The following is a 27,209-nucleotide window of genomic DNA, read 5'->3' as shown; positions in this document are numbered from 1 at the left end:
TTCAATATTGGTGGAACAGTTGGGAGTAGGGGGACGACAGACAGAGCATATGGCCTCACTTTGTAACCTTGTCTGCCGCCTCCTGTAGCGCTCCCTCACTTGTTTTGAGGCAGACTGCTCATCGAGAAGCAGCAGAGTGAGTGTGCTGGGACACTTCAGCATGTATGTCTGCTGAACTTTACTGCCACTGCAGATACAGTTTCCTTGTTGAATTTCTTCAGGCAGAGAGAGAGAGAGAGAGAGCGCATCACTGAACACCTTACATAACTGGGTGGAAAAGATAGATGTAAAAGTAGTGCTTTGAAGGGCGAAGAACCGCCGGTCTGTCAAAGTGTCCTGTGCAAAATGGCTTTTAGTCACAGCGTGAATGCGTGTGGGCACTTGGGAACTTTCTATAGCCACCTGGACAGCACAAATGTGTAGCCTGGAGAGAATTATGTGTTCACACCAATGTATTTGTCTCTGTATTCACACAAAGTGAAATGAGAGGTTTCCTGAGAACACAATGTTCTCTTTTTGTAGTATTAAATATGGAAGTGAGCAGATGCTGTCTTCCCTGAAGTGTCCAGTGTCACGCTGGTGATAATCCTCAAGGCTTCAGTGCTCTGTGTGTGTACAGCAGTGTCTTTCCTGTCCTCTTGTGTATATTTTTGTGTTTGCTTTTGGATTCCCCTCCGCTGTGCTTTTCATCCTTAAACAACACGTCAGTCAGGTGCTCTCTGAGGAGTAGAGTGAGAGAGGAAGAGACAGAGACGTGGGGACACCAAGAAAGAGTAAAAGAGAGACAGAGAAAAGGGAAAGAAGACAGGGGGAAAAGAGTTTTGAAAGACTTATAACTTCCAAGCTGACTGTCATAGCAATGCTTGCCAGAGGGGAGAGCACCTTTAAGCATACTGGATGAGTAACGATGTGGAGGGACTACAAAAGCAAAGTAATACATAATAAGCAGTGCTCGCTCTGCACCTCTGCCAGTTACCAGTAACCTACATGAGATTGGTGTTGAGAGAAATTTTGCGAGTGCTTGAATGGTCAGCAAAGACCTCATGTAAAAGGGGCTCCTCCTTTAATACTCTGCACACACTGAAATAAGATTTAGAAAGCATGGACGTAACTGTTAGACTGGGACGTTGGGCTCGATGCATATATTTCCATAGAAATGAGAAACAAAAACAGATAATGTGGTGACTAAATCAAAACGTGACAAAATATTACATACATACATATTACATACCATTACATACCGTAGGTAACCTCAGTTATACTCGCACAATAATTCACTTCGTAATATCTGCTGCTTCAGGATATAAACCTACTTCTTGATTATGCATCAGTATAAATCAACAAATGCATATTTCTCTGCTGGTTTTGTTTGAAAAGTACAATAAAGTGATCATCGTTGAACTAGCTGAATCATTTTCTTCTTTAGTGCCACTCATCTTTTGACTGCATTCGCAGTCCCGTTTCACTTATTAAGCCTGAAAGGCATTTTTGCTGGCATTAATGATAAAAGAAAATGGAGAAATATGACTGTGTGATGTTGTACGAGTGCAGAGCATTGCCTGCTGTTTGAACACAATGCCCTGTGGTTTGTTTTGTAGCACCACCCAGAACTCAAACATTAGGGTGTTTGCGCCCATATTGAAAGCCAGCCAGACTTAGCAGTGTTAATGCCAAAACCAACTGCCTGTATCCTTGCAGGGATGGACCATGAAAGTCTGGCTTGGTTTGTCCTTGGACGTATGCAAAGCTAAGCAAGAGAATCATACCTTTATCATAATTGATTCTAAAGTAAAGTATGACGCTACAATAGCTCAGCTAAACTGTTTAGTTCAGGTTAGAAGTCTGTAGCACATATCATAGCTCAGTAATTTGTGCTTGAACACAAGTGGAAAGAGTAATGGGTCCTCTGCACACTTCCTCTTTTCAGCCTTCTCCTTCTTAGGATGCAGGACGGCTCCTTTGTAGTCACTTCATTATGTAGAAATGATAATTATGCCCCAGTGGAGGCTAGCTTCACCAAAATGTATTAGAGCCAGTGATAATCACATCGTGACTGTCATTTTCAAATTTTTAATTTTCAGAAAGTGTTTGAGCGAGACACACTGATATTGGAAAGGAAAAAATAAGCATCCTGAAATTCTCAAATTTTATACCCCTCCCACCCAAAAAATACTACCCTAAAATAAAAGACAGGCAGAAATGAATCATTAAAGTTGAGGTCAGGATGTTTTTGCTTTATTTGACATCGCAGTCAAATAAGAAGAGAAAGATGTACACAGAGAGACAATAAGACGTGACTGTACTCACATCCCAGATTAGTCATAACATTACTCTCTGAACTCAAGGGTGCATTCACAAAAAATTTATGCATGACCATTAGATGATAATTGGGTACTTGGTACTGCAGTAGCCTTTCAGGCTGTGCTGCAGAGAGGATCTGCAGACGTGCTACAGACCAAATTATCATTCCGAAGTCTGAAAAGTGGCAAAGTTAATGATAGATTAAACCCAAACTGGGGGAGTGGTACTCATGCAACACTTGAAATTAAACCGCAGCTGAGTGTTGATGTTTCCAAAAACAGAAGCAAGAAGTCTTTCCATCTTACTAATATCCTGTACTACCTTTGACCGTGGCGTGGGCCTGCAGGAAGTGGAAAGAAACGACCCAAAGTTCAATTGTTTGTCAGTCAGATGGGTTTGTGTTGGCTTTCATGGCTTCCTAACAATGCCGGGAGCAGGAGGAAAGGGATTTGGCCGACTAAATCCAGGTCAGACATAGTCAGATTACCCTCTGATCTGGCCTGGAAAATTCCACCATCCGACGTACTAATGGGAAGACGCTCTGTACTTGATTGAGGGACGAAAAAAAACAAGAAATGTATTCTTTAAAAAAAGTAAATTGTATTATATTTGTTGCGTCTGGATACAATACAGGGACACAAAAACAAACAATCATATGTACATTAGTGAAAATAAAAATGATTCACAATTTACAATAGTAGAAATGCAACATGATAAGTATGCTTAGTTATGGGGTTTTAGTAAAATAAGTGGGGCTGTTGCAGAGGTCCGTGGCGATTTGTACTTAGTGTGTCATGGATTTAAAAACCGAGGGAGATTCAAACTAACCCTGAGATGTGGAGGGATTGGAGAAAATAGCATCCAAAGAGAATTAAAGTCAACTGCTTTGGGGGGATTTAGGGAAAATTATTGACTTTGAAGACTCCCAAAATGATGCAGTGAGAGTCAATTGGGTCTAACAAAAGAGAATATACTCAGGAAGTCATCTAAGAATCGAAAATGTGAATAAAGAAAAAAGGGCCGAAACCACAACAGCCACCAGCTTTGTCTTCATTATCATCGTTACCAGAGTTATAATTATCAAGTGCATACTGTTATCTGAAATGTTCCTCCTGGAAGAAAGATTGCATTTTGAGTAACATCAGTCTTCGTTTCTTTGGCAGAGCTGCTGTGGATGAAGTTAAAGTTTCAGCAATCCTATCTGGAAAAGCACAGCGCTTATTACACGGCTCAATTTCCAATTCTCTCACAGGTACGCACACAAACACTCACACTCTCACACAGAATACAAAATGAGTCCGCAGCACAAAACAATCTCCCAGACAAAAAGGAAAAACAGCTATTCTGTGAGGTTTGGGGGGGGGGGGAGGGATAGTAGTAACTATTCATATTCTCCTTTATTAGGAAGAAACAACAACAACAACAACAACAACATCTTTCACTCCATTAAAAAGGACTTGCATTGCGCAAACAGAGATGGTTATCTCCATCACATTACATGAGGCTGCTGTGTGGTGAAATGGAGTGGCTGCTCGACAGAGGCAGGCTCCGGGCCATTATGCCACCCCAGAGTGCGGAACTGTAATTGCAGTGGGAGAGTACAATCAGGTACTGTGTTTGTCTCTGCTCTAATCTCTATACCCTGCCTGGCCCTTTTAATAGACAGAGCTGCAGTTTTTCATCCAGCCTTTCATCTGACTGCTCATAGGGAGTCGTTTTAGTTCAAATCTGTCAGAATTCGAACCAGAGTTTTAGTGCTTTTTGGATAAACCTGAGACAATACCGGTAAATCTGAAACACAACTGACCCTGGGCTCCAACATCTATTATGACGAGTACTTCAACCATGATTGATCTGTATTCCGCTCTGAAAAAATTCCAGAGCAACCTTTGTGGCTGGTGCCACATTGTGCTACCTCCCTGCTGTGATTATGACATTTATAGACACAAACTTGAAGTTTGCTGAGCAGATGAGCATATAGCCTGCAACATATTTAACAATACACAGCACAATCAAATTCCTTTATGTTTATGGTCCCCCTATGACCCAAATACATTGTCTTTGTTGTCGTGGCTATAAACCAGACTATAAAAAGCAAAAACTGGGTTTATAGGTGCCTTCTAAACAAAAGGCCTGGCCTCTCTACAAAGTGGAGTTCAGTGCATTATGGTGAAAGCTGTAAAATGCAGGCTAAGCAGGATTACTCAACTGCAGTTTTTCACATGGTTTCATTATTGCAGGAAAGTACAGTACAGCGCTTGTTCAGAATCGAGTGCAATACTACTTTTGGAAAAAACAAACCAAAAAAATATCACTTCTTTATGTCCTTGGGTATTTGGAAAAGATGGAAATTCACTTTTTCTTCTTCTCCTGGTGCCCCCAAAACCATTTTGGTTCATTAAAAGCTCCTCACAGAGATATGACAGAAGGCATGTGCCTGATTCATGTCTTTTTGAAAGAGCAAGCACAGTGCCCTTGGAATGAAGACAAAAATGTTTTTTTCAAGGCACAGTTGTCAAGGCTCCTATCCCTAAATATATACTGATAAGAGCATGAAGTTTTAAATTCAATAAAAAATAAACATCTGCTGGGTTTTGTTTACTGTGAAGTTACAAAAAGTCAGACTGGAGAAGAAACAGACTTTGGACTAACTAGCCGAGATTCTTTCAGTGTTACAGTAACGGCTGAAAAGGCACACAAACATAAAGCAACAAATGGAAAATATAAACATTCATGTCACCTTAAAAAGAAATATTGCAAGATGGTACATGAGGGGTGACTAGAGGGGAAGGTGCCTGATAACGAGGCCAGCGGAGGTCAGAGGTTCCCTTCATCAAGCATCTTGTTGACCCCATTACAGATCCTCTGCAGGTGGGCACGGTAAACCTCCGAGGGCCCGTAGAGACACGCCAGGAAGTCACAGTCGGCGAAGTGATTGAACACGTGGTTGACTCGCGAGTGGCTTTTGGCTGTCAGGTGGCGTTTGATGGCCTGGTGCAGCAGCTCACGGCAATCATTCAAAATAGCGCTCATGACGCGCCGGTCAAAGGTGAACTCAATCTGGTGGAAACTGACTGCTGTCATGGCCAGAGTGTGGACTTTCTTCCTGTGAGACGACAAGAGAGGCTGTCAGTTTCTAATTCTGACTGAAGCAGCAGAAGGGAGTAAAAATAGAAACTGCTGTCTTAGGATATTCTTCAGAAAAGTTTCAGCTATAGTGTTGTCCTTCGCAGCGATGCATCTCCATGTTGATATAATCCACATTCTCCATACTGTGCACTTATGTCAGCTTCACATCAGAGTTTTACTATTTTAGTGGAAAATATATAAACTGATGTAAAAGTCAATTTCCTTAATTTGCTTCCATCAACACACAAAAATGTACTTGAACTGCAGTTATCACAGTTGCTAGCTCTCAAGCAGAACTCGTTTCTCAAGTTTTGTCACCTACTGACACAATATAACAATATTTAGTATTTAATATATAGGATGTGACAAAACAAAAGCTCTTAATTCAAACATTTTGGGAAATACGCTTATTTAGAAAATTGATACTTCCCTCATGTCTAGACACTGCACAGAAATGCTGGGCGGATTAATAACATGTTATCTGTCAAGAGATCCAAGAAACAAGATAAGCTTTAGTGTTGGTAGCCGTATTTCTGAACTTTGAACAGAGCTAGGCTAACTGTTGCTTTCAGTCATTATGCTAAGCTAATCGCTACCTGGCTTTTGCTCTGCAAATAAAGTTGTGGTAGGCACTTCATTTTTTGCCGTTGTTGGGCAAAACTTCCAAAATAATAATAATCTTTCAGCATATTGTAATTCAAGTAGACTTAAAGAGAACTAGACTTCTGCACCTACTATTGGCTTCGTTTTAAAGGCTTCAGAAAACCTAGCTGTCACAGGAGACTTTAGCCAATCACAGGTCATTTTAGAGAGAGAGAGCGAGCGAGCGAGAGTGAGAGCGAGAGCGATCCTATTGGCTGTTCTGTGCATGCATTGCCCGTAAGGCAAAGAGGGGAGAGGGAGAGCTGCAGTAAGGGGTCTTACTCTACATCATATTCTGCCGGTTTTCACATTCTACCCACTGCAGCTTTAACACAACGACATGAGAGTAGTATCATTCTTCTCATCTAACTCTCGAAAACAAAAAAAGAAAAACAGTGCTTTTTCCAAAACGTTGAAATATTCCTTTAACGGCTCTTGCTGCCTACCTGAAGTTCTCCACTAGGATCAGCTCCTCACTGTTGAACTGGTTGTTTCTGTAGAGCACTCCCAGCTTCACCACCATCTTGATCAAGTTCTTGATGATCTTCTGCGACTCTTTGCGGTTGCGGGTGTACTCCTTGGTGACGCGGTAGAGCTCGTCCAACACTTCGCTGCTGGTGTCATCGATGAAGAGGTTGGCCATGCTCTTGGTGGCCATCTTGCTCATCAGCTTCTTCTGCGCCTGCAGGGCTAAGCTCTTGGTGCTGAAGGAGTCCATGGTCAAGTCTGGGTCAAGATGAGAAAAAAAGATTTTGTTAAATGGTTATGCATGTATACATACATATTTCCTTTTCCAAATGATGAAAAACATGGTTGTTTCCGCTTTCTTTTTTTAACAGGTGATATGAAACTGTTGGCAGCCCAGACTTTCTCATCTCTAAAGCACAAGGGCCAAACATAACAAGCAGACAGCCTGCAATGTGTGAGGTTATTGCAAATAACATCTACACTAACACCGTTTAAACTGCAGGGCCAAGAACGGTCGCCTTTATGAGATAATGAGCCGTGGCAGCTGTCAAATTAGTCCCAGCAACCCTCTGGCTCAGAGCCTACAAGGTAGTTAGAGAAGAATGTGTCACTACGTGTGCAAGAGTAAAGTCAGTCACAGCACGACCACGCAAAGCAGACAATGTAATCTGGATGTCTTATCTGCTGAATGCATTCAGAGAACAAGGTGTGTTCATGTGTGTGTGAAGGTGACACAGACAGCGCCAACTCATTTACTGCACGTGTGTTGCTTTATTTATGTATGATGTTATTTCTGAGTGTGTGTTTATGTTCTAAAGCAGTGCCTCAGTGAAAGGCTGGCCCCATGATGGAGGCTCATGAATAGTGGAGGTCACAGGGGCCACCGGCTTTCACACCCCCTCCGATGTCTCCTATCAAATGACGCAGGTCCACACAGCATGCCTGATCATTTCACCAGCCGCGTCTCAATGTGTTCTGCAGGTCACTACTTCAGGTTTGTACAGATGCTTTTTGAAGAATAAAATTAATAAATTTTCCTGTACACTCCCTCTCTAACCTTCACAATTTCAAAAGCAGCTTTTTCTGTAAACAGACAACAAAAAGCTGCTTTCCACAACTGCCCTCCAATGCTAGCGCAGGTTGAATGAAAGAGGATAAAGAGGGGGGAGTCTATTTTTGATAAGACATGGTCACCGCTTTCAAAAATTTATTCTTACACAAATTATACAAAAACAACTAAAAACTAGTTTTATTATAAAACAATTTCCTAGATTATGTTTAGGCATCTTGAAATATGGCTGCAACTATTCATCATTAACATTGATTATAAAATGTCTGTTACAATTTACCAGAGCCCAAGGTGATGACTTCAAATTGCTTGCTTTTTTCGACAGTTTAAAACCCAAAGATAGTTATTGTATGATGATACAACAAAAGAAAAAAGCAGCAAATCTTAAACTTAGTAAGTGATTTTTCCCAATATTGCCCGTAGAATTTTATAGATGAAAACTACACGTAAAAAGTCAGAGTTTAGATGTAATTTCTTCCCAATTAATTATTATTTTATTTTTTTTAAGATTATTTTTTGGGGCATTTTCGGCCTTTATTTAAGACATGAAAGGGGAGAGAGGGGGGGAATGACATGCAGCAAAGGGCCGCAGGTCAGAGTCGAACCCGGGCCCGCTTCGTCGAGGAGTAAACCTCTATACAGTGGGGAGAACAAGTATTTGATACACTGCCGATTTTGCAGGTTTTCCTACTTACAAAGCATGTAGAGGTCTGTAATTTCTATCATAGGTACACTTCAACTGTGAGAGACGGAATCTACAACAAAAAACCAGAAAATCACATTGTATGATTTTTAAATAATTAATTTGCATTTTATTGCATGACATAAGTATTTGATCACCTACCAACCAGTAAGAATTCCGGCTCTCACAGACCTGTTAGTTTTTCTTTAAGAAGCCCTCCTGTTCTCCACTCATTACCTGTATTAACTGCACCTGTTTAAACTCATTACCTGTATAAAAGACACCTGTCCACACACTCAAACAGACTCCAACCTCTCCACAATGGCCAAGACCAAAGAGCTGTGTAAGGACATCAGGGATAAAATTGTAGACTTGCACAAGGCTGGGATGGGCTACAGGACAATAGGCAAGCAGCTTGCTTGCCTATTGTCCTGTAGCCCAACAGGTCTGGAGACTGGCTAGGCCACTCCAGGACCTTGAGATGCTTCTTACGGAGCCACTCCTTAGTTGCCCTGGCTGTGTGTTTCCTGGAGTGGAAACATCATTCTTTGGGGATGCTTTTCTGCAAAGGGGACAGGGCGACTGCACCGTATTGAGCGAGATCTTGGCCAACAACCTCCTTCCCTCAGTAAGAGCATTGAAGATGGGTCGTGGCTGGGTCTTCCAGCATGACAATGACCTGAAACACACAGCCAGGGCAATTAAGGAGTGGCTCCGTAAGAAGCATCTCAAGGTCCTGGAGTGGCCTAGCCAGTCTCCAGACCTGAACCCAATAGAAAATCTTTGGAAGGAGCTGAAAGTCTGTATTGCCCAGCGACAGCCCCAAAACCTGAAGGATCTGGAGAAGGTCTGTATGGATGAGTGGGCCAAAATCCCTGCTGCAGTGTGTGCAAACCTGGTCAAAAACTACAGGAAACGTATGATCTCTGTAATTGCAAACAAAGGTTTCTGTACCAAAATATTAAGTTCTGCTTTTCTGATGTATCAAATACTTATGTCAAATAAAATGCAAATGAATTACTTAAAAATCATACAATGTGATTTTCTGGATTTTTGTTTTAGATTCCGTCACTCACAGTTGAAGAGTACCTATGATAAAAATTACAGACTTCTACATGCTTTGTAAATGGGAAAACCTGCAAAATCGGCAGTGTATCAAATACTTGTTCTCCCCACTGTATATGGGTGCCCGCTCTACCAACTGAGCTATCTGGGCACCCCCAATTCATTATTTAAAATGATATTGCAAGGGCAGTGTACGGAGCATGCACGCTCTATGGACAAAACACAAAACACGTTTATATTCCTCATAGTAAGAAAAGTATTGTTTTGGTATCCATCCCAAAACTCAAGTGTTGAATATGCACCAGTATTAAAAACATTTTTAAACAATACCAATACCCATTGTGTTGCCTCTCAGGAATCAAGATAATATTCATGCAAATAAGGAAAAATTTCTTCACCTCAGGGGAAAAAACAGTCAGATTTCCCCTAATACATCTCCCTGTCACTGACATGCTACATGTAGCCTAATTGGCAACTGAAAATTATATTTAATGTCTCATTCTCATCACAATAGGGGTTTATTCTCCTCCACGTGCATGTATCCCTAAATCTTAACTGAAAATCCGCATGATTGGCAAATTGCCTTTCCACGTGCATGAGAATAATAAAAATCCAAAAGCAGGAAATTTTCTATTAGTGCAGCAGACATATCTCTCTCTCAGAGAGAGAGAGAGAGAGAGAGAGAGAGAGAGAGAGAGAGAGAGAGAGAGAGAGAAAAGACAGAGGCACAGAGATGGAGGGGAGAAAGGGCGGTGGGGTGCTACATATCAATCCTGAAACACCGGGGAAAATGTAGGTGTTGAATGAGAGGTTTTACTCCCTCTCTCTGTGCAGGTGCTGGACGTTTAATCGGGCTTCTGGCTGTGCTGATCAAGAATCACTGGCAGATCCGCATCGACCGATTCACCATGATTGTAACTTGCCATGCTGCCCTTGTTACAGAAAATCCTGCTGTGATGCAATGTGTGTGAAATGGATAACAAGGAGAATGCTAAACTAATGATCAGACTAAAGAAAAACGAACTTGAGAGCTTTATTTCTACGTGAGCAGCAATTGAAAACAATCACTTAGTCCTGCTGTCACCCTTTAATCACAACGGTGAGCCTCAAGAAGAGGACAGTCGCTTATCACAACACTTAAGAGTAAAGCTGCGTTCTGTTCCACAGTGTACATTAACAGTACTCCCTGCTCCCTTGTCAGGGAACGCCCCTCGACAAAATTCCTCCATTCGGAACACCCTGCAACGTCACCAATGTAGATATCACCTCCTTCTTACCCTGGATACGATGCTGCTACTGTGGAAACTGATCTCATTACAAAACTTATTCTATTGTAATATGTAACTTTTGAATAAATGTGATTTGATAATTTACAAGATGTACGGTGTCATTTCAGCGAGGCACAATGACTGATGGGTAATCTTGCTTGTCAACTTCACGCAAACTGATGAACAGTTCACAGTTCCCTTTGAACGGAGCATTTTTGCTCCCTACTGTTTGGAATCTTACTTAACATGGCTGAACACTCTGTGCAGTCCACTTCGCAGGGAACTACTAGTCTGCATTTACCTCCCTCTCTTCCTCTCTGTGCCCTTGCTGATGACGTTTAATAGTTTAGAAAAGTGCAACAGGATAATGGGCACAAGAGGAAAGGCAACCTTTTAGTCAGATTGGAGGCCGATTTCATATTGCTCATTAAAGTCCACTCTTGTCGCAAACCGGAGCCAATCACAACTCTGCGTAGCCTGCCGACAAACGCTCTTAGCTTAAGGATGGAGGGAGATCCTTATTCTCCCCCTCCATTTCCCCAAAACAAGAAAATGAAAGGCCTCATGAAAAAAGGTCCTCAGGGAAGAAGTGCTTGGAGTGATGAAAAGGTTTTCAATCAAGGAATCTTTTTTTCTCGTGATTTTGCAGCATGAGAGTGGTTACTGCCAGATTTAAATGGCCTGTGAAGTCTGGTGCCCAGGGACAGCCTGGCCAACACTGACACAGCGTCTCCATAGTATTTATAGAGGCAAAACGAATTTAAGGCGGAACAAGACATGACAGCAGCAAAAACTGCTGAGTGTTGTTGCAAAATACACAAGCCACAGCCATCGGTGCATACAGAAATCACGCAAACATATATCTGCACACATTACTGAAAGATCTGGTTTGAGCAGCTGAAAAGGAAATGAAAAACAAAGAGACTGCAGCAGCCAACAGCCCCTCAGCATAATTACAGCAGTTAGACAAGCTACAAAATAATCAACTTGCTCAGAACAAGCAAGCATACATTCACTCACAAAGACGAGCGAGCAAAAGCTCAGCAAACATGAGTCATTGAAATGAAACCAGACCCTACAACACAGTGTTGGATGGATGTCTCGTGACAGTGAGGGAGTCTGGGTAATATACCCAGGCACGCTCACATCTTCCAGCAGGTGCAGACAGCCTTGTCAGCCCTGTGCGACAGCCTGACTGAGGGATCGAGGCAAAAAGAGGCTGTGATGACGAAAACATAACCAACCTGGCCTCTGTCTCTAGTCCTTGGAGGATTTTTGAAGCTGGGTCAGGTGAAGCTGCATATGTGGCTTTAATTTGCTTTACCTCTTTGAGTTTCAGGGCAGGTAAAGCTGATGTCTGCATTGGGGACACTTCAGCCAACAGCCTTTCTTAATTCATTTTGGGGGAAAGGGGAACAAGTGGGATGAAAACTCCTACTGGCGGTTGTTTTCATTTAGTGTTTTCACAATGTGGCCGTTACCGAGACCTTCGAGACTGATGCATTGAACAAGGGCTGTAAAGACTGACTGTGTCCCAAGAAGACAACTTAAAAAAGCTTCTTTTGTCTAACCAACAGTCCCAAACCCAAAGATATTGAAATTATAAGGACATAAAACAGAGAAAAAATTAAAATAGTGAATGTTTGACTGAACTAGCTGCAGGATTTGTCGTCTCTGTTGACTCACTTACCAATAAATAAAATCAAAAAGGAGAAATCTACAGGATAGTAAAAAAAAAGATTCCACACATGCTACTTGACATGAACATTTTGTTTTCTTCTGGTTGCTCAAATTTAGATTTAATTCAACATGATGTGAGCGTGGCATTGGTATTCCAAAAGGGGGCATTGAGCAGGATCCAGGATGCAACCTCGGCATTGATTGCACTCACTTGTCAGTCAAACCAAAGCTAAGGTGTGACAGGTAAGAAAGAGCCAGAAATCGGATACACCTGTGGCTCCCGCCCACTCTAATGCATGTCATCAAGGCGCATGAAGAAGAAGAGGCCACAGCACCTAAAATATCACCACTGTTATACCTGCTGCCAATCTTGACAGCTTGGTGGGTGCTGATAACAGCCAGCATAAAGAAAACCAATGAAGAGTGCGTTTCTACACTGCTTGGCCACCACAAGTTGCTAAAAAAGCTTTGGCAGAGATTGTAGAACTTTCCATGACACTTTGTTTTAAAGTGATTGGTTGATGGCAGCAGAAAATGTCACGACTTATATATTCTTCAGAGACGACTCCATCAGCAGAGAAAATCTTCAATCCTATAGGAAGGAACTGATTACTCAGAACAGCACTGTATTTCTAGGGATTTACCACTTTCTCAATAGACATCTCACCCCCAAAAATCTCACCACAATCATGCACCATACAACACAAACAACCTTATAATAAGCCCTCAACGTAATGCGTGTCCGTGATTACCTCTGATGTTTCACAGTAATCTTTTTTTCCGCTGTGTACTGAACATATGTCAACATTCAGAAGCGTAATTATTCCCCCCCCCCCATTTTTAGTCCTTTACATTTTCAAAAGCATAAATCATCATGTGACGGAGTCTGGTCGATGACCTTTACCATTTGTCCTCCTTCACCGTCTACTCTTCCCTAACTCCTCTGTCCTGTTTCCTGCTGCTGGTGTTTAATAAATGCAAAATACCAAAAATTTAATATTTTAAAAAGCATTAAACTGGCAAAAACTAAACAAATCACTAAGAATAGCGCAAATCTCACTACAACCATGCACCACACAACACAAACAACCCTATAATAACTTAATGAGTGTTTGTGATTACCTCTGATGTTTCACAGTAATCTTTTTTCCGCTGTGTACTGAACATATGTCAACATTCAGAAGCGTAATTATTATTATTATTATTTTTTTATGAGAGCAACAGTCGACAACCAAAAGATTTTCAGTTTACTATCACATATTACAAAAAGGTGAGTAGCAAATCCTTTCATTTGAGAAGCAGGAACTAAGAACTGTGTGGCATGTTTGATTAAAAAATTTGTTAAACAATTAATTATCAAAACACGTAGTTACTAATTATTTTTTCTGTCGATTAACTATCAATTCAGCTCTAATACAAACACTTTCTAATACATTTCAAGGAAACATTCATACATACTGTGTACACTCCCTGAACATTTGTATTTGCTTTGCTGCCTTTTGGTAGAAATCCCATGAGTAAAAGGTAAATAAAAAACAGCCAACGTGTGAAGTCTAAGAAACCATTATAACCCTATCTTTTCCTATGCCAGTTTGAATAAAAGTGCCTCAGAACACTGCACAAAAAAAACTGCGGACCCTTGAGAGAAATTCTGAAAAAGCTCCATGATCATGACCAAAGGCATTACGGATGTCATTAAAATGTATTCTTATCAGGAAATCTTGAATCAGAAAACTTCTTTCTCCACAGATTCTCGCCAGCTGTATGATACAGTATACTCCGTCTCCACTTTGAGAAACAATAGACAATCTGGGCTATTATATAAGGCACATCCGTGCTTTGTGTTCAGACAGGACAAGTAACCACTCAAATGAGCTACTGGAACCACTCCACTGTTAGGGAATCAACAGCAGGAGTTCAGGACAAGTGAACGCTGCAGTTTCATCTTTCATCAACTTTTGTAGTGTTTGTCTCACTCTTCATTTGAGATGTTGCATAACAGAGGAGGTGCTGACTCTGCTGATAAGAGAGCCGGTGCTGCGTGTTAACAATTGTACATGGCAGGCGTGTGTGTCTGCGTAATGGTCTCTTTTGTACACACTCATCTGGTTCAGCAGCTCTGACATGAGAGCCATAATTACACCACGTACATAGACATACATCAACAGATGCAAACACACTACATGCATGCTTTGGATGAAGTAGATCTTTGAATGTGCTATCACTTTCTCATCCTCCCACACAGTCATCATCTGTGAAGATCTACTGAGAAACGAGGCAATCAGTGCCTGCTCAGACACTAGGCCCCCCTACCCTTTTTTAACGGTTTTCTCAGCTCTACCATAGGCCACTGAACAATTAATAATTAACACATCAGCATATAATGGATCGGGGATTAATAATTCAGTCTGCCGATTTGGACTAAAATAGACCGGAGGCTAAGAAGAGTCTGCGGTGCAACAGGTTGGGGCAGAGATGAGGGACGGGGATAAAGGGTGGACTGCCAGCACATACAGTAAGAGACTGTGAGCGGATAAAGTTAATTTAGGAACATCAGTCATTGTTACGCATGTTTAATGAGGCTGGGAATACAGTAGCTGCTGCGCTGCCCGAGGGCCAACACAACACTCACTGACAACATTTGTTCAAGCGTTAAAATTCAGAAGTGGGTAGTTGTTTTATGGTTACAACTGAGCTGATTTGGAATAACACATCTGTGAAAAAAAGAAAGATTAATAATGAATAAAAAGAAAAGCAGTCCACTATCACAGGACTTCACTTTGAGTGCTATGTCCCAGTTTTAATTACATATTATTTGCAATATAATTAGCATCTTAACGGTGCTGCACATAATGCAAGACTTAATCAAGGTGCTAACTGGTGCTTGAGCTATGAGTGATGTCTGGGCCTATGACATTTTAATTAAGGCCACCATAAGAGCGGGGAACATTATAAGTAATTTTCTTCACCTCAAGCCTCAGGTGAGTATAATTTGTTAACTCGACATGCAATGGAGTGGCAAAAAGTGCTTGGCTGCAAGTACAGCAGGGATGGAGATCAGTGAAAACAGAAGGGGACCAATATGAGAGGACATGACTGGGACTAATAGATGACTTAAGTGGGATCTCAAATGAGTCCGGCCTATAGGCAGATATAGCCATCCCTCACTCTCTCCATTTTAAACAATGCCATGATATCTGCAAGTCATGTGGCTCTGCTATCAGACAAGGCCACATACTCAGTGTTTCGGGTTTCCAGGGAAACTGGAGGCCACCTGCGTGCTCGGCTGAACTTTGCAACCTAGTAAAAGCAGGTCAAACACCTCTCTTGTCTTGTCAATGAGTTACCATGGATTCTCCTCAGCAGGAACAACAGTGTCTCTAGCATTACTGCTGCAATTTCAAGCTCTGCCTTTAATAACACTGCAAGGGGGATGCCTGGCAACGTGACTGTATTGTCCTATTCTAAAAGACACCTGGAGGAGGGGATCTGCACAGATACAGTTACACTAAAATATACATAGACGAGGCTCACTAGCATTTGCTTAATCCTGCTATTGACTGGCAATTGTCGTATCATTGTTATTATTTCTTGTCTTTCAGAATCAAATTGTGCTGAAACAATAATAAAGCTGTTGCAAAAGACAAAGCTATGATTAATGATGAAAAGCAAATACTCATTAAAACTAGTCATGGATGAAATCTAAAACAAAAGGACTTTCAATTCACTTTTTTGTACTGCATTTCATTTTCACTATATCTTCATGCCTTCCAAAGCAATGGACATCAATTTGATTATTTAAGGGCTGTAAATAACGATAGCTTTCATTATCGAGTATCATATTAAGTAACGGATTTATCTTGATACCACAAAATGTCAGAAAATAGTCAAAAATGCTCATGATGATTTCCTAAAGCTTAAGTTGGTACCTTCGGATTGTTTGTTTTGTCTGATCAGCAGTCCAAAACCCAAAGATATTTAATTTACAATAAAGATATTGCTTCTTTTGAAGGGGTCACATGCCAAATAGGTTGGGAACTACTGTGTTAGCATAAAAAATATCAGAGAATAGTGCAAAAAAGCCTATAAGACAATTATCTGATCATCTGAAAACCAAACATATGCAAAGTACGATGATATTAGAGAAAATCAGCAAATCCTTGCAACCGAGAAGCTGGAAAGAGGAAAGATTTGGCATTTTGCTTGAAAAATGACTTAAACAATTAATCAATAATCAAAATAGCTGCAGATTCATTTACTGCCACTCTACTAATAGATGAATTGAATAATCATGAGAGTTCTAGCTTATTTAGTAAATATTGTTACATTCTGGCTGATATAAATTATACAGATGTTGAAATAAAGTCCTGCAGTTATTCTGTGATAATGATTTTGGCCTTGCCTCAGCTCAGTGGTTATCAGCTATTGCTACCAACAACAAAGACACAAGGATGCCGCGGCAACTGAAACAGAGTAGGTCGAAAAACACCAAATCATTTCACCACTGATACAGCTAATGCAAGGAGAGAGGCAACTCCAAGTCCTGATCCAAGGCCATAATTCATTTGACATGTCAGTTGAGGCTGTGCATGATAATGTGTGCTGCTACCTGCCAGAGCCCTGGCTGCACAGTGACGCTATTCATCCACACCCTGAACCTTGTTCTGGAGCGAAGCTTTACAATGTAAACACAGCAATGTGTTACAAAACATATCAGTGTTTGCAAAACATATGTCTTCCCCTTTTTCAGTCTCAGTCTGGATATGCAGTGGATCACACTGGAACTACAAAGAGGCTTATTAGGTGTTTAAACTAGCAGGGATGAAAGCATTTTCTTTATCTCTTTTTTTTCTTGTTCTTCCCCATTTACTCAATCTCTTGTGAGATGGTAAAGCATGTACCCTCACCATGAATGTTAAGCATAAGATTCTTGTAAAATTATGTTTCAATTGGCCAAGTTATATATTCTCTGTAGGCTATGCTCTACAGATTGTATTATCTTTTATCCAATTTCTACATGGACAATGTAGGATATATATATATATATATATATATATACACACACACACACACATAATGGATGAATAGGTATGGTCCAAAGCCCCACAAAAGTCTACAATTGAAATTTGCATATTGAAGCAAGCTATCCAATTTCTCAACCATTGGTTTCACATGGCACCAAATATGGTCATATATTCTGCAATGTTTTTCTATACTTATGAATAAATAATAAACCGGCTTAGTAATCTTTATCGTCAACCACAGGATGGATGAAAACTCCTTAATTCATCAATTTGTCTTCAAATAATATTAATAATATGGATAGTTGCTAATAAAAAGCATTATTTTCCTATCAATAGCCTTACCAACAAAACGGCCAGCCAATGAACTCTGAGATTGTTAATAATCAAAATGCTATATTTGAATCACGTCCTGATATGACGGACCGTTACTTCCGCTAACTTCGTAGCAGAAAATACAGTCTGTCAAAGAAAGACAAGTGACCTGGCCAACAAAATGAGTTTCATTAAGTTCATATTAGTCCATTGACCGTGAAAAAGCTCAGCTCTAAGCTGACAACAGCAAACAATTTAACGGCCAAAAAACTGGGTGTGATTTTACCACAGGCCTCTGATAATAGGTGACCGTTATTGTGTGTTAATGAGATGTTTCATTAAAAACTGCTCGACCGTTTAAATGACCGGTTCCAGCGACATGGATTTACCTTTCTCTCACCTCAGCGGGACACAGGAGTGGTCAGCCAACGAGATGACAAGTTAATCTGAACTAAATATCTCAAGTCTTCATCCTGGCAGCGCAGGGGAAAAGTCCATTCACAGCATGTTTTGTTTGTTCGCTTGTTTTGTTGGAGCTCCTCTGTTTGTGCGATAAAGAAACACGTCCTCCCCTCGCAGCTCCTTCTTGTTCTGTAAGTTTGTAACCGTGTATCAGACACAGATGTGTAAATAATTGAAAGAGTGTTTTCTTCTCTCGGCTGCCGTGAGATCGGTTACAAGAGTTCGTTGTAACCCGAGTCCTCCTCCTACTCGTAAAAAAAAGTTTCAAACTTGAGGGGGACTTAGAAATAACTAGATTGATGTTGGCTTGGGCCAATGAAGGAGCAACAAGGGGAGTGGACCAACCCAATCAGGCCGAAAGAAAGGGCCATTTACAGCCAGAACACCCCCTGCCCCCATTACGGTTTCCAGTAATTATCCTTGTCCAGTCCCCCCAGTCCCAAGGCTGAAAAGTTCTCAGAGGAAATGGTGTTAAGGGAACAATGAGCAGGAACTCTGGGTAGCAGTTTTTCTGTCATGGACTAAATGATGTACTGACTTGTTTAGTTACACAATCATGAAATAAACTGTTTTAGTTACATCACAGTTTTCTTACAAAATTGTACGTTTCATAGTTTCATAACATTTAATTAGCACACACACAAACACACACACACACACACACACACACACACACACACACACACACACACACACACAAACACAACACAACACAACACACACACACACACACAACACAACACAACACACACACACACACACACATACATATTTTGTGTCAGCGGATGTTTTTAGAATAGGAAGTTTGTCATCTGTGTAATGAGGAAACAGGAATTCCCGCGGTCAAAATAGCATTCTTGCATTGTTATTCTAACACTGAGGTAATAGTAGCCTATTAGCCTAATTACTGCGAGTTTTGGGCCTACACTGCCAGAAGCCGCAGGTCCTACCTTAGTGTTATTAAAGCAAGTATTATTTATACTACCCTAAAAACTAAGCCTATTATTATTTATATCTTGTACTGTAAGTATTGTGTTGCTGCAAATCTCCGTCATAGTAATATAGGACACCTGCAGTGGTGAAATTAATCTGGCGCGCCCTCTAGTGGTATAATGTGATTAATGGGGGATAACCATAGGGAAACACTCATGGGTAGGAGAGGTGGAATGTGCAATCAGCCTGCCTGCCTTTATAAAAACATGTAAAAAATAAATACAGAAATATAGTTACATACATAAACAACGTGAAATAATGTTCATCTTTTTAGAATTGCTCTATTCCACAATGATACTTTGTCTTGTAATATGACATTTTTAATGGGTGATAGTGAAATGTTTAGGGCTGTAACAAACACTTATTTTCATTGTCGATTAATCTGCCGATTATTTTCTCCATTGATCGATATCGTTTGGTCTAAAAAATGTCATACAATTGTGAAAAATGCTGATTACAATTCCCCTGAGCCCAAGGTGATGTCTTCAAATTGCTTGTTTTGTCAGACCAACAGTAGAAATCTAAAACATATTCAGTTTATTGGACAATGAGGAAAAAAAGCAGGATTTTTCTGGAAAAGTGACCGTGATTAATCAAGTGAAGCAGATTAATTATCTGTCACTCGACTAACTGATTTATTGACTAATTCATTTAGCTCTAATTATGCCACAGTTTGTCTGTAAATAAGATATACTGGCACTCATGCCTTTGAAACTGATTAGCTAGCTGCCTACCCTTTTGGCATCACAGTTGGGTCAGATTACTGTATGTACTGTAGTGTTATAAGAGTGGTTTTATATAAATTAATCTAACCGATATTACTCAGGTAATCCAACTAGCCCAGTTCACCATTCACCATCGTTTTAAGTAGTCTAGCAAGGGCCTAAATGAATTGCTGTACATTTATAAATGTATATTTTTTTAAATGGATACACAACTGTGTAATTATACCTACTGAAGATATATGAAGGGCAAAACAATATCAATTTACCCCATAACGATTTCTAACTACTCTATGTTTCTAACTGCATGTCTATACCACCCACCTGTGCTTTTGTTGTTGAACTCAACCTCCCACAATCCTCAGTAAAAAGCAGGAAGGTGACGTATTTTTGCTACGTGTCAGGACGTTCTGTAATCAAAGATGGCGGCGCAGCAGGGTGATGTTGATGAACTCTTCGATGTAAAAAATGCCTATTATATTGGCAGTTATCAACAGTGTATTAACGAGGCTCAGAAGGTGAAGGTAAGTATCTAACCTGGCATCAGTTGAACGTTTTAAAATAAACTGTTTCGGCCATTATTTACCTCTCTGTCTAACTGCAGTCAATGGCGTTTTCGAGCATCAGTGCGTTAGCGAATGTTTCTCTATAACATACAGTTTTTTCTTTCTTCTTTAAAGCCATCAGCACCGGAGAAGGAGACTGAAAGGGACATGTTTTTGTACAGAGCATACATTGCCCAGGTAAACCTTGTTTTTTAAGTGTCATTTTCCTCAAGTAGAAATGTTATGTATCACACTGAGCTCAGTTTCTTGTCATTAGCTGATAGCTACTTTATATTCATCGCTATCACTGTTGTTTGGCAGGTTAAAACCCTGCTCATCCACACCTGTTGTGCTTTGTATTATTGCAGAGAAAGTATGCTGTGGTCCTAGATGACATCAAGGGCAACTCTCCACCAGAGCTTCAGGCTGTCAAGATGTTGGCTGAGTATCTGTCCAGTGATAGCAAAAGGTAAGAGCTTGCATTTAACTTTCAAGTCGCCATGTAAGGGGCATAGCTGTGTAGACAGTTACTCAATTACTCATACATTCATTAACATCTGAACACTTTTAGCTGAGGAAGCTTTCAATTAGACTAAGCACCAAACATTACAGTCAGATATGCAGTCACACTCCAGAAACTGTAGGTTCGTTCGAGATGAACCTCGCCTGTAAAGTGGACAAGAACAGGCGGCAGCAGCCGGGGGCGGTGACAAAAATCTGCTCTCAAGTCGGACAGTTTCCAGCAGATTCAAGCAACCTTCAGGCTGAACAGGAAGTCACAGAAACACTGTGGTCCGATTCCGATTTAATAAAATGTTATCAGACCCATATATCAGCTCGTACACAGTCTCCAGTTGTTTTAATTATGACAGAGTAGCTCTCAAAATGCTCTACATGCGATCTGTTGCTAATTTTAATTAACAACAGACTGTAGATGATCCGTAATCTCAGATTTAGTCTCTCTGACTTCTAAACATAACTATCAGCCACACAACATGTGGTTTGTACAGAATAAGCCTGTGAATCAGACAAATAGCAGTTAAACCCCTCCAATTCAAAATTAATAAAAAGTTTATATAAAACGTCATAATGTTGAGTCGATTCTGAACCAATCAGCTGTTAGATCAGCTGAGAGGCCAGCGTTTCCCAGCATGCTCTGGGTCCGCCTGGGTCTTGCAGTCGGTGAAAAGCAACTCTGCCTGCGTCTCAGAACTGCGGCCGCCTTGATCTTGTGAGGTTATCGTTGCTCACGTGTGCATGACGTCAGAGCAAGTCGGGATCAATGCTGCATTCATAGTCATCGGAAAAACATTTTTCGGAGTGAAAACGTCACCATTCCCGTCACTTCCTGTGGGAATCAGAGGTGGGAAACTCGGTTAGCAAAATCCAGCCCGAGTTTCCCACCTCTGATTCCCACAGGAAGTGACGTGTTGTTGACAACTGACGTTTGATGTAGTAAAATTATTCATAAATAGGCCCATGTATAAAAGAAAATACATTATCCGTGTCCTTTCCCGTCCATTGTCCTGCAGATAACACAAACAAAACACCTGTCCATGTGCTGTTTGTATGCTCGCATAAGAAAACAGCAGCAAATCTTTTGTTATTGTGGCTTCCATATTTACACACACCTGATGCTCTAGGCTACGGCCAACTGTTGGTGGCAGTCATGCAACAAGTTGTTATCCCAAACGCCAATATAACAGAAGAAGAAGAACACGCATCCCAACCATGTGAACGCTGCCAGTCGGAAAAACAACGTAACCAAGGGGGCAGGTCCTGTTATTCCCAGGTGGCATGAACGCAGCACAAGTCGGACACAAATCTAACCGGCATGCATTGGGCGGGGATCACCGAAGATCTATTCTGCGCAGACCTGGCTCATCTCAAACTAGCCTATTGTCTTCGTAACAGAGACTTTACCACTTCATTTATTATAATTATATTTAATTATATACTTTAGTAAGCTCAACAGAAATAAAGAATATACTTAAGTATCCAAAATATATTCAATAAATCATCCAGCCTCAATCTTTAAAAGTCTAAATGAAATTGTGTGTTAAGATTACTAAACAACACCTTCTACCTTAGTGCCTGATTGTGATTCAAGGATTCTCTTGAGTTTAAAGTTCTCATTGTCTAAACAATTTCCCGTTGCTATTTTTTTCTCTCACAGGGATGCTATTGTTGCTGATCTAGACCAAAAGATGGCAAGGAGCGTGGATGCTTCCAACACCACCTTCCTCCTCATGGCTGCCTCCATCTACTACCATGAGATGAACACTGATGCTGCTCTCAGGACTCTGCACCAAGGAGAAAGCCTCGAGTGGTAAGAAGGGATCAAGGTTTTACTTTTAAAAAGTCTGAGAAAGATTTTGTTCATGTTACAAACTAATTTCTAGTAAATATATCTGCAGAGAAAATACAATCTGTTACTTTCCACACAGTACTTCCATTGCAACTAAAATAAAGATAATGGAATTAGTTTTGTCCTTGCTTTGAACTGTCATCAACCACCCAGCTAATGTGAACAGCATCCGAATTACTAAAATTATCAACTTCGACTGCATCGTCATCTTCACTAAATATGCCCGTTCTGACAAAAGACATTAAATGAAGGGTGTCTCCAGAAAGTGCACCAGGTTTTGTTTCTCACCACATTTTGGTATACAAATGAAAATAATTAGCACAATAATATATTACATTACACCCTTTAGCTTTAATGTTAATTCATGAAAAACAACAACTTTGGTTTAATAGATGCTCATGATGCACAGGTTAATTATGAGGTCATGTCAAATCATTTTTGCATGTTTATTGAGAAAGAAGTATGGATTTTTCTCAAAAAGGCTTCTTGACTCACTGTGCAATTAAATTCACCGAAATAATAAAAAAGGCTGATAAATTGGCATGTGTGTAAGAGAGAGAGATTAACAAACTTTGCATTCTGAAGTCATTATACTCACATTTGCTCTACAATACTCTCTGGTTGGTCACTTATAAGGTTGTTTTCATGACTAAACTGACCTGAACATTTGTTTATTATTCAGCATGGCCATGACCATTCAGGTGTTGCTGAGTCTGGATCGTGTTGACCTGGCAAGGTATGGCAAAACATATAAACAGTGGATGATTTGCATTGATTTGTAAGGTTAGATTTGTTTATTATCTCATGGAAAACATCCAGGTGCTTTTTTGAATTTGTTTAGTAATGTAATTTGCCAAGTCTGGACTTACTAAATAACAACTAAGATACTGCATACACAAAAGTATATACTGCCTCTTTGAAATGGGACTGTATTCCTCTAATACCTATGACATGATATTCTTCTCATTGACAGGAAAGAGCTGAAGAAGATGCAGGAGCAGGATGAGGATGCTACTCTAACCCAGCTGGCCACAGCCTGGGTTAATATTGCGGTGGTGAGGAGACATTATGTATATGTATATTTGTATGTTGGGTAGAAGTATGTAGCAATTCTTAGTGCAGTATAAAGCTAATCTCACCAGGTCTAAGAAGGACTGTGTTCCATTTAATTTGCACATTTGAGTTCTTCCAACTCTTCAGGAGCAGTGAGCACCCTTGACACCATTTAAAAAAATAAAAAATAAATAAATAAAAATTTGTTGTTCACTTATTATTGACTTTTCAGCATTATCACCGCTGAACACTCAGATTTCTTCTTGCCTACATTTTATTGCATTCTGCTCGTTGTTCCAGGGTGGAGAGAAGCTGCAGGATGCCTACTACATTTTCCAAGAGATGTCGGACAAGTACTCATCTACACTGCTGCTCCTCAACGGGCAGGCGGCCTGTTACATGGCTCAGAACAAGTGGGAGGAGGCTGAGGGAGTGCTACAGGAGGCACTTGACAAGGTTAGATGACAATAGTTTGTGTTTTAGTTTTTGTCCCTCTTGTTTTGTCTCTTCATCACACATTTTCTGACATACTAAATGCACTTCGGAGTACTTACACGCACAGTTAATTCAGCTGAAGCTTTTGGTAGCTTGTTTCTGAGGCTCATATTAGAGTCATATCCTTCATAATTAAATCCCTAATGAATGCCTGCTTATACAGGGGAGTTGTGCTGGAGGTGTAATATGTATACAGGGTTAAACCCATTACTAAAGGCATTCAAAATTATTTTTGAGTAAACTCAGATTAAAATAGATCACAACTTTCACAACTGAAAATAATAAAAAATAAAACTGGAAAACAATATGATTCAATATGTGTTTTTATAGACACAAAATAGCATACTAATTTGTCACAAAACATGTTTAACTAAGTAATGAGGCTATTTATTCTAATAGACTTACGCTCTAATATCACAAGTCTCAGAAATAAGCCAAACGTTTTCTGTGGATGCTTCTCACAACAATTTAAACATTTTAACTGTTCACATTGTAACAGCAGAGGGCACGACAAACTATTTTCTAGTCTACAGTTATTGTATGTTATCCATAATAAGTTGGCAAGAAAAATATTCACTTTGCAGTAGTTTTGCTTTTAAAGTTGCTCTATCTCACCTTTTACAAATATTGCAACTTAGTGTCCAAATGGATGTCAGGTTTGTTTTTAAAGTTGTACAAGCTCAGTTATGTTGACTGTTAAAACCAGACCTCCGTCAGACTCTAGTGTGAGTGAAGTCTTTCACAAATGTCTTTTCTGAGCTTCTATTTTCACTTTTTTTTTTTTATTGGTTTATTTATTACAAAGTGATGGTTATTCATTGATGTTCTTTTTCACTAAACATACAGAACATACACAAGAGTATTATGTGACTTTACGTCAATGTCAATGCACACATTCTGCCTAGCACGTGGAATAAATAAAAATGAAAAGATAAACAGAATTTGACGTGTATGTAGAAATATGAACATTTGGCGCATCATTCAATTCATGGCAGATGTTAACATTGGACTGAAATACTGCACAGCAACCTGCGCCACCTTGTCTTCTGTACTTGTGATAAAGGAAATTAAAGTAATCTCAGTAAGTGACATGAAACTTGAACATGAAACAGAAGGTACTATTTTATTTCACTGTCTTGAATCCATGTTTTTGTGTTTTGAGTCTCAAAAGTCTCAATCAAGTCTCACTTTCTGTCCATCTGTCTCTCTCTCTCTCTCTCCCCCCCTCTACCCGCCTCTCTCCCTCTCTCTCCTCCCCCCTTTTAGGACAGCAGTCACCCTGAGACGTTGATCAACCTCATAGTGCTAACTCAGCACATGGGCAAAGCTCCCGAGGTAAGACTTTGGACCCAATGCCAACCCAACTCTTCAACAGCCTTCACTTTAGCAGTTTCCTTTAGACAAACTTCCTCTTCAGTCAAAGAGGACTTAACATCTCTTTGTCCAATAACACTCTATGCTAAAAGTGAAAGCAATTTTGTGCGTTTGCTTTGATTGAAGCTGGCAAAAGCATTCAACCAAGCAATTTTTTTATTGCATTTGTCCTCTATCATCAAAAGTGTTATCTAAGCATTTCCACTGGTTTAGTGCTGTATGAGTAATACACCCTGGAACTCAACATCAAGTTCATAAGATAAAGACTCAATGTATCTCAATGTTTGATAGACTTGATAGGAATGTGATAGAATGCTGTGCATTGCCATTAAGCCATCATTAAAAGGTGTCCAACTGTGATAACCACTAATTAGCACATCTCATTCAAGGTTAATCGGAATCATGTAGACGACACATCTAATCCTCAAGTGTGGTAGTAGAGAGTAACCTTTGAATTTACTTTTAGGCTATATGGCTTCCTAACTAATGATAAATGTTCACATATTGTTAGTTGTCTTGATCAATCTCTTTTCAGTTTTAAAGTCCCTGAAAAACATATATATATATATATTTATTTTTTTGGCTTTAAGTTCTAACTTTTGCGACATCTGTTTACGTCTGCCCTCAGGTAACCAATCGGTACCTCTCTCAGCTGAAAGATGCGCACAGAGCCCACCCATTTCTCAGAGACTACTTAGCCAAGGTAACTTGATTGTGTCTATATTTGTTATTCAATGCATTTTATTCTGAGGGAGGCCTCTGACCTTTGGCCAGGGCTATTTAGGTTCACAAGTTCCACTCAGTTGCTGACAAGCCTTCATAACCTTTACTCTGTTCTTATTGAATTACCTGGTTCAGTTGTTTTAAATGTTGGGCAGCAGGTGTCCTTGGAGCAAAGTCAATGCGTGCATTAAATTCTGAATCTTTAGCCTTTGTCACACAGTGTGTTTTTAATTACACAGGAGTGCAGATGTACATAAACATACTAAAACTGGATTATACCATTACCAAAACAAACCATGTGATGCACAGCTGGACAGATGTTTTTTTCTGGTGTTTAACTGGTTTCTCTGTTCTTTGTTTCCCTGCAGGAGAATGAGTTTGACAGACTAGTGATGCAGTATGCTCCCATCGCTACTGCATAAGACATCTGCTTTTACTGAGACACCTCAACAATAGACTTTAGTATAACACCATAAAGTTAGCAAGTCTAACCTGCATAACTGTATTTGTTTTGATATTTCTACTTGTCAGAAAAAAATGTCACTTTTGGCTGTAATATGTAAACCAGACCAGATGTCATCATTTCCCCTGGGAGTAGATTAAACATGTCCATTCTTTATTAATTTGACTTTCTCTTATGGAAATCATCACATCTGTTGTAATGTAAGCATTCCTTTGAAATTATAATAAATGTTTAAAACCTGTGTTGTGGTTTTGTGTGTGCATGCAAACTCCATGAAATTAAGCCAATTCAATTAAAGTGTTTATTGGTGATTTCTTTCACATGTTTTGTGATGCAAGTGTGTTGCACCTAGTCTTGTATGAAGCATTTGT

General features: G+C 40.1%; 2 protein-coding genes across 3 annotated transcripts; one reads left to right on the top strand and one right to left on the bottom strand.

The window, feature by feature from the left end:
* Window positions 1-4,513: 4,513 nt before the first annotated feature.
* Window positions 4,514-18,592, bottom strand: tnfaip8l1 (tumor necrosis factor, alpha-induced protein 8-like 1). Of its 2 annotated transcripts, none has more exons than XM_078258960.1 (3): window positions 18,041-18,592; window positions 6,519-6,798; window positions 4,514-5,407 (listed from the first exon to the last, which is right to left on the bottom strand). In XM_078258960.1, the coding sequence occupies exons 2-3, from the start codon at window positions 6,788-6,790 to the stop codon at window positions 5,119-5,121; spliced, it is 561 nt and encodes a 186-aa protein (XP_078115086.1). In that variant the 5' UTR covers window positions 6,791-6,798; window positions 18,041-18,592; the 3' UTR covers window positions 4,514-5,118. The 2 variants fall into 2 exon arrangements, with proteins under 2 accessions (XP_078115086.1, XP_078115085.1); XM_078258959.1 differs by having other exon boundaries at window positions 18,030-18,591.
* Window positions 18,593-20,209: 1,617 nt separating this feature from the next.
* On the top strand, window positions 20,210-27,079 carry cope (COPI coat complex subunit epsilon). Its single transcript, XM_078258958.1, has 10 exons — window positions 20,210-20,341; window positions 20,498-20,560; window positions 20,731-20,831; window positions 22,539-22,691; window positions 23,413-23,466; window positions 23,704-23,785; window positions 24,084-24,239; window positions 25,545-25,613; window positions 26,281-26,355; window positions 26,744-27,079. Exons 1-10 carry the CDS (start codon window positions 20,240-20,242, stop codon window positions 26,795-26,797), a joined length of 909 nt encoding a protein of 302 aa, XP_078115084.1. The 5' UTR covers window positions 20,210-20,239; the 3' UTR covers window positions 26,798-27,079.
* The last annotated feature ends 130 nt before the right edge of the window (window positions 27,080-27,209 follow it).

Source organism: Sander vitreus, chromosome 9, assembly GCF_031162955.1.
Source record: "Sander vitreus isolate 19-12246 chromosome 9, sanVit1, whole genome shotgun sequence".
Classification (NCBI taxonomy): Eukaryota; Metazoa; Chordata; class Actinopteri; order Perciformes; family Percidae; genus Sander; species Sander vitreus.
Note: the sequence above shows the minus strand (reverse complement) of the source record. Positions and strands in the feature narration are given on the sequence as shown.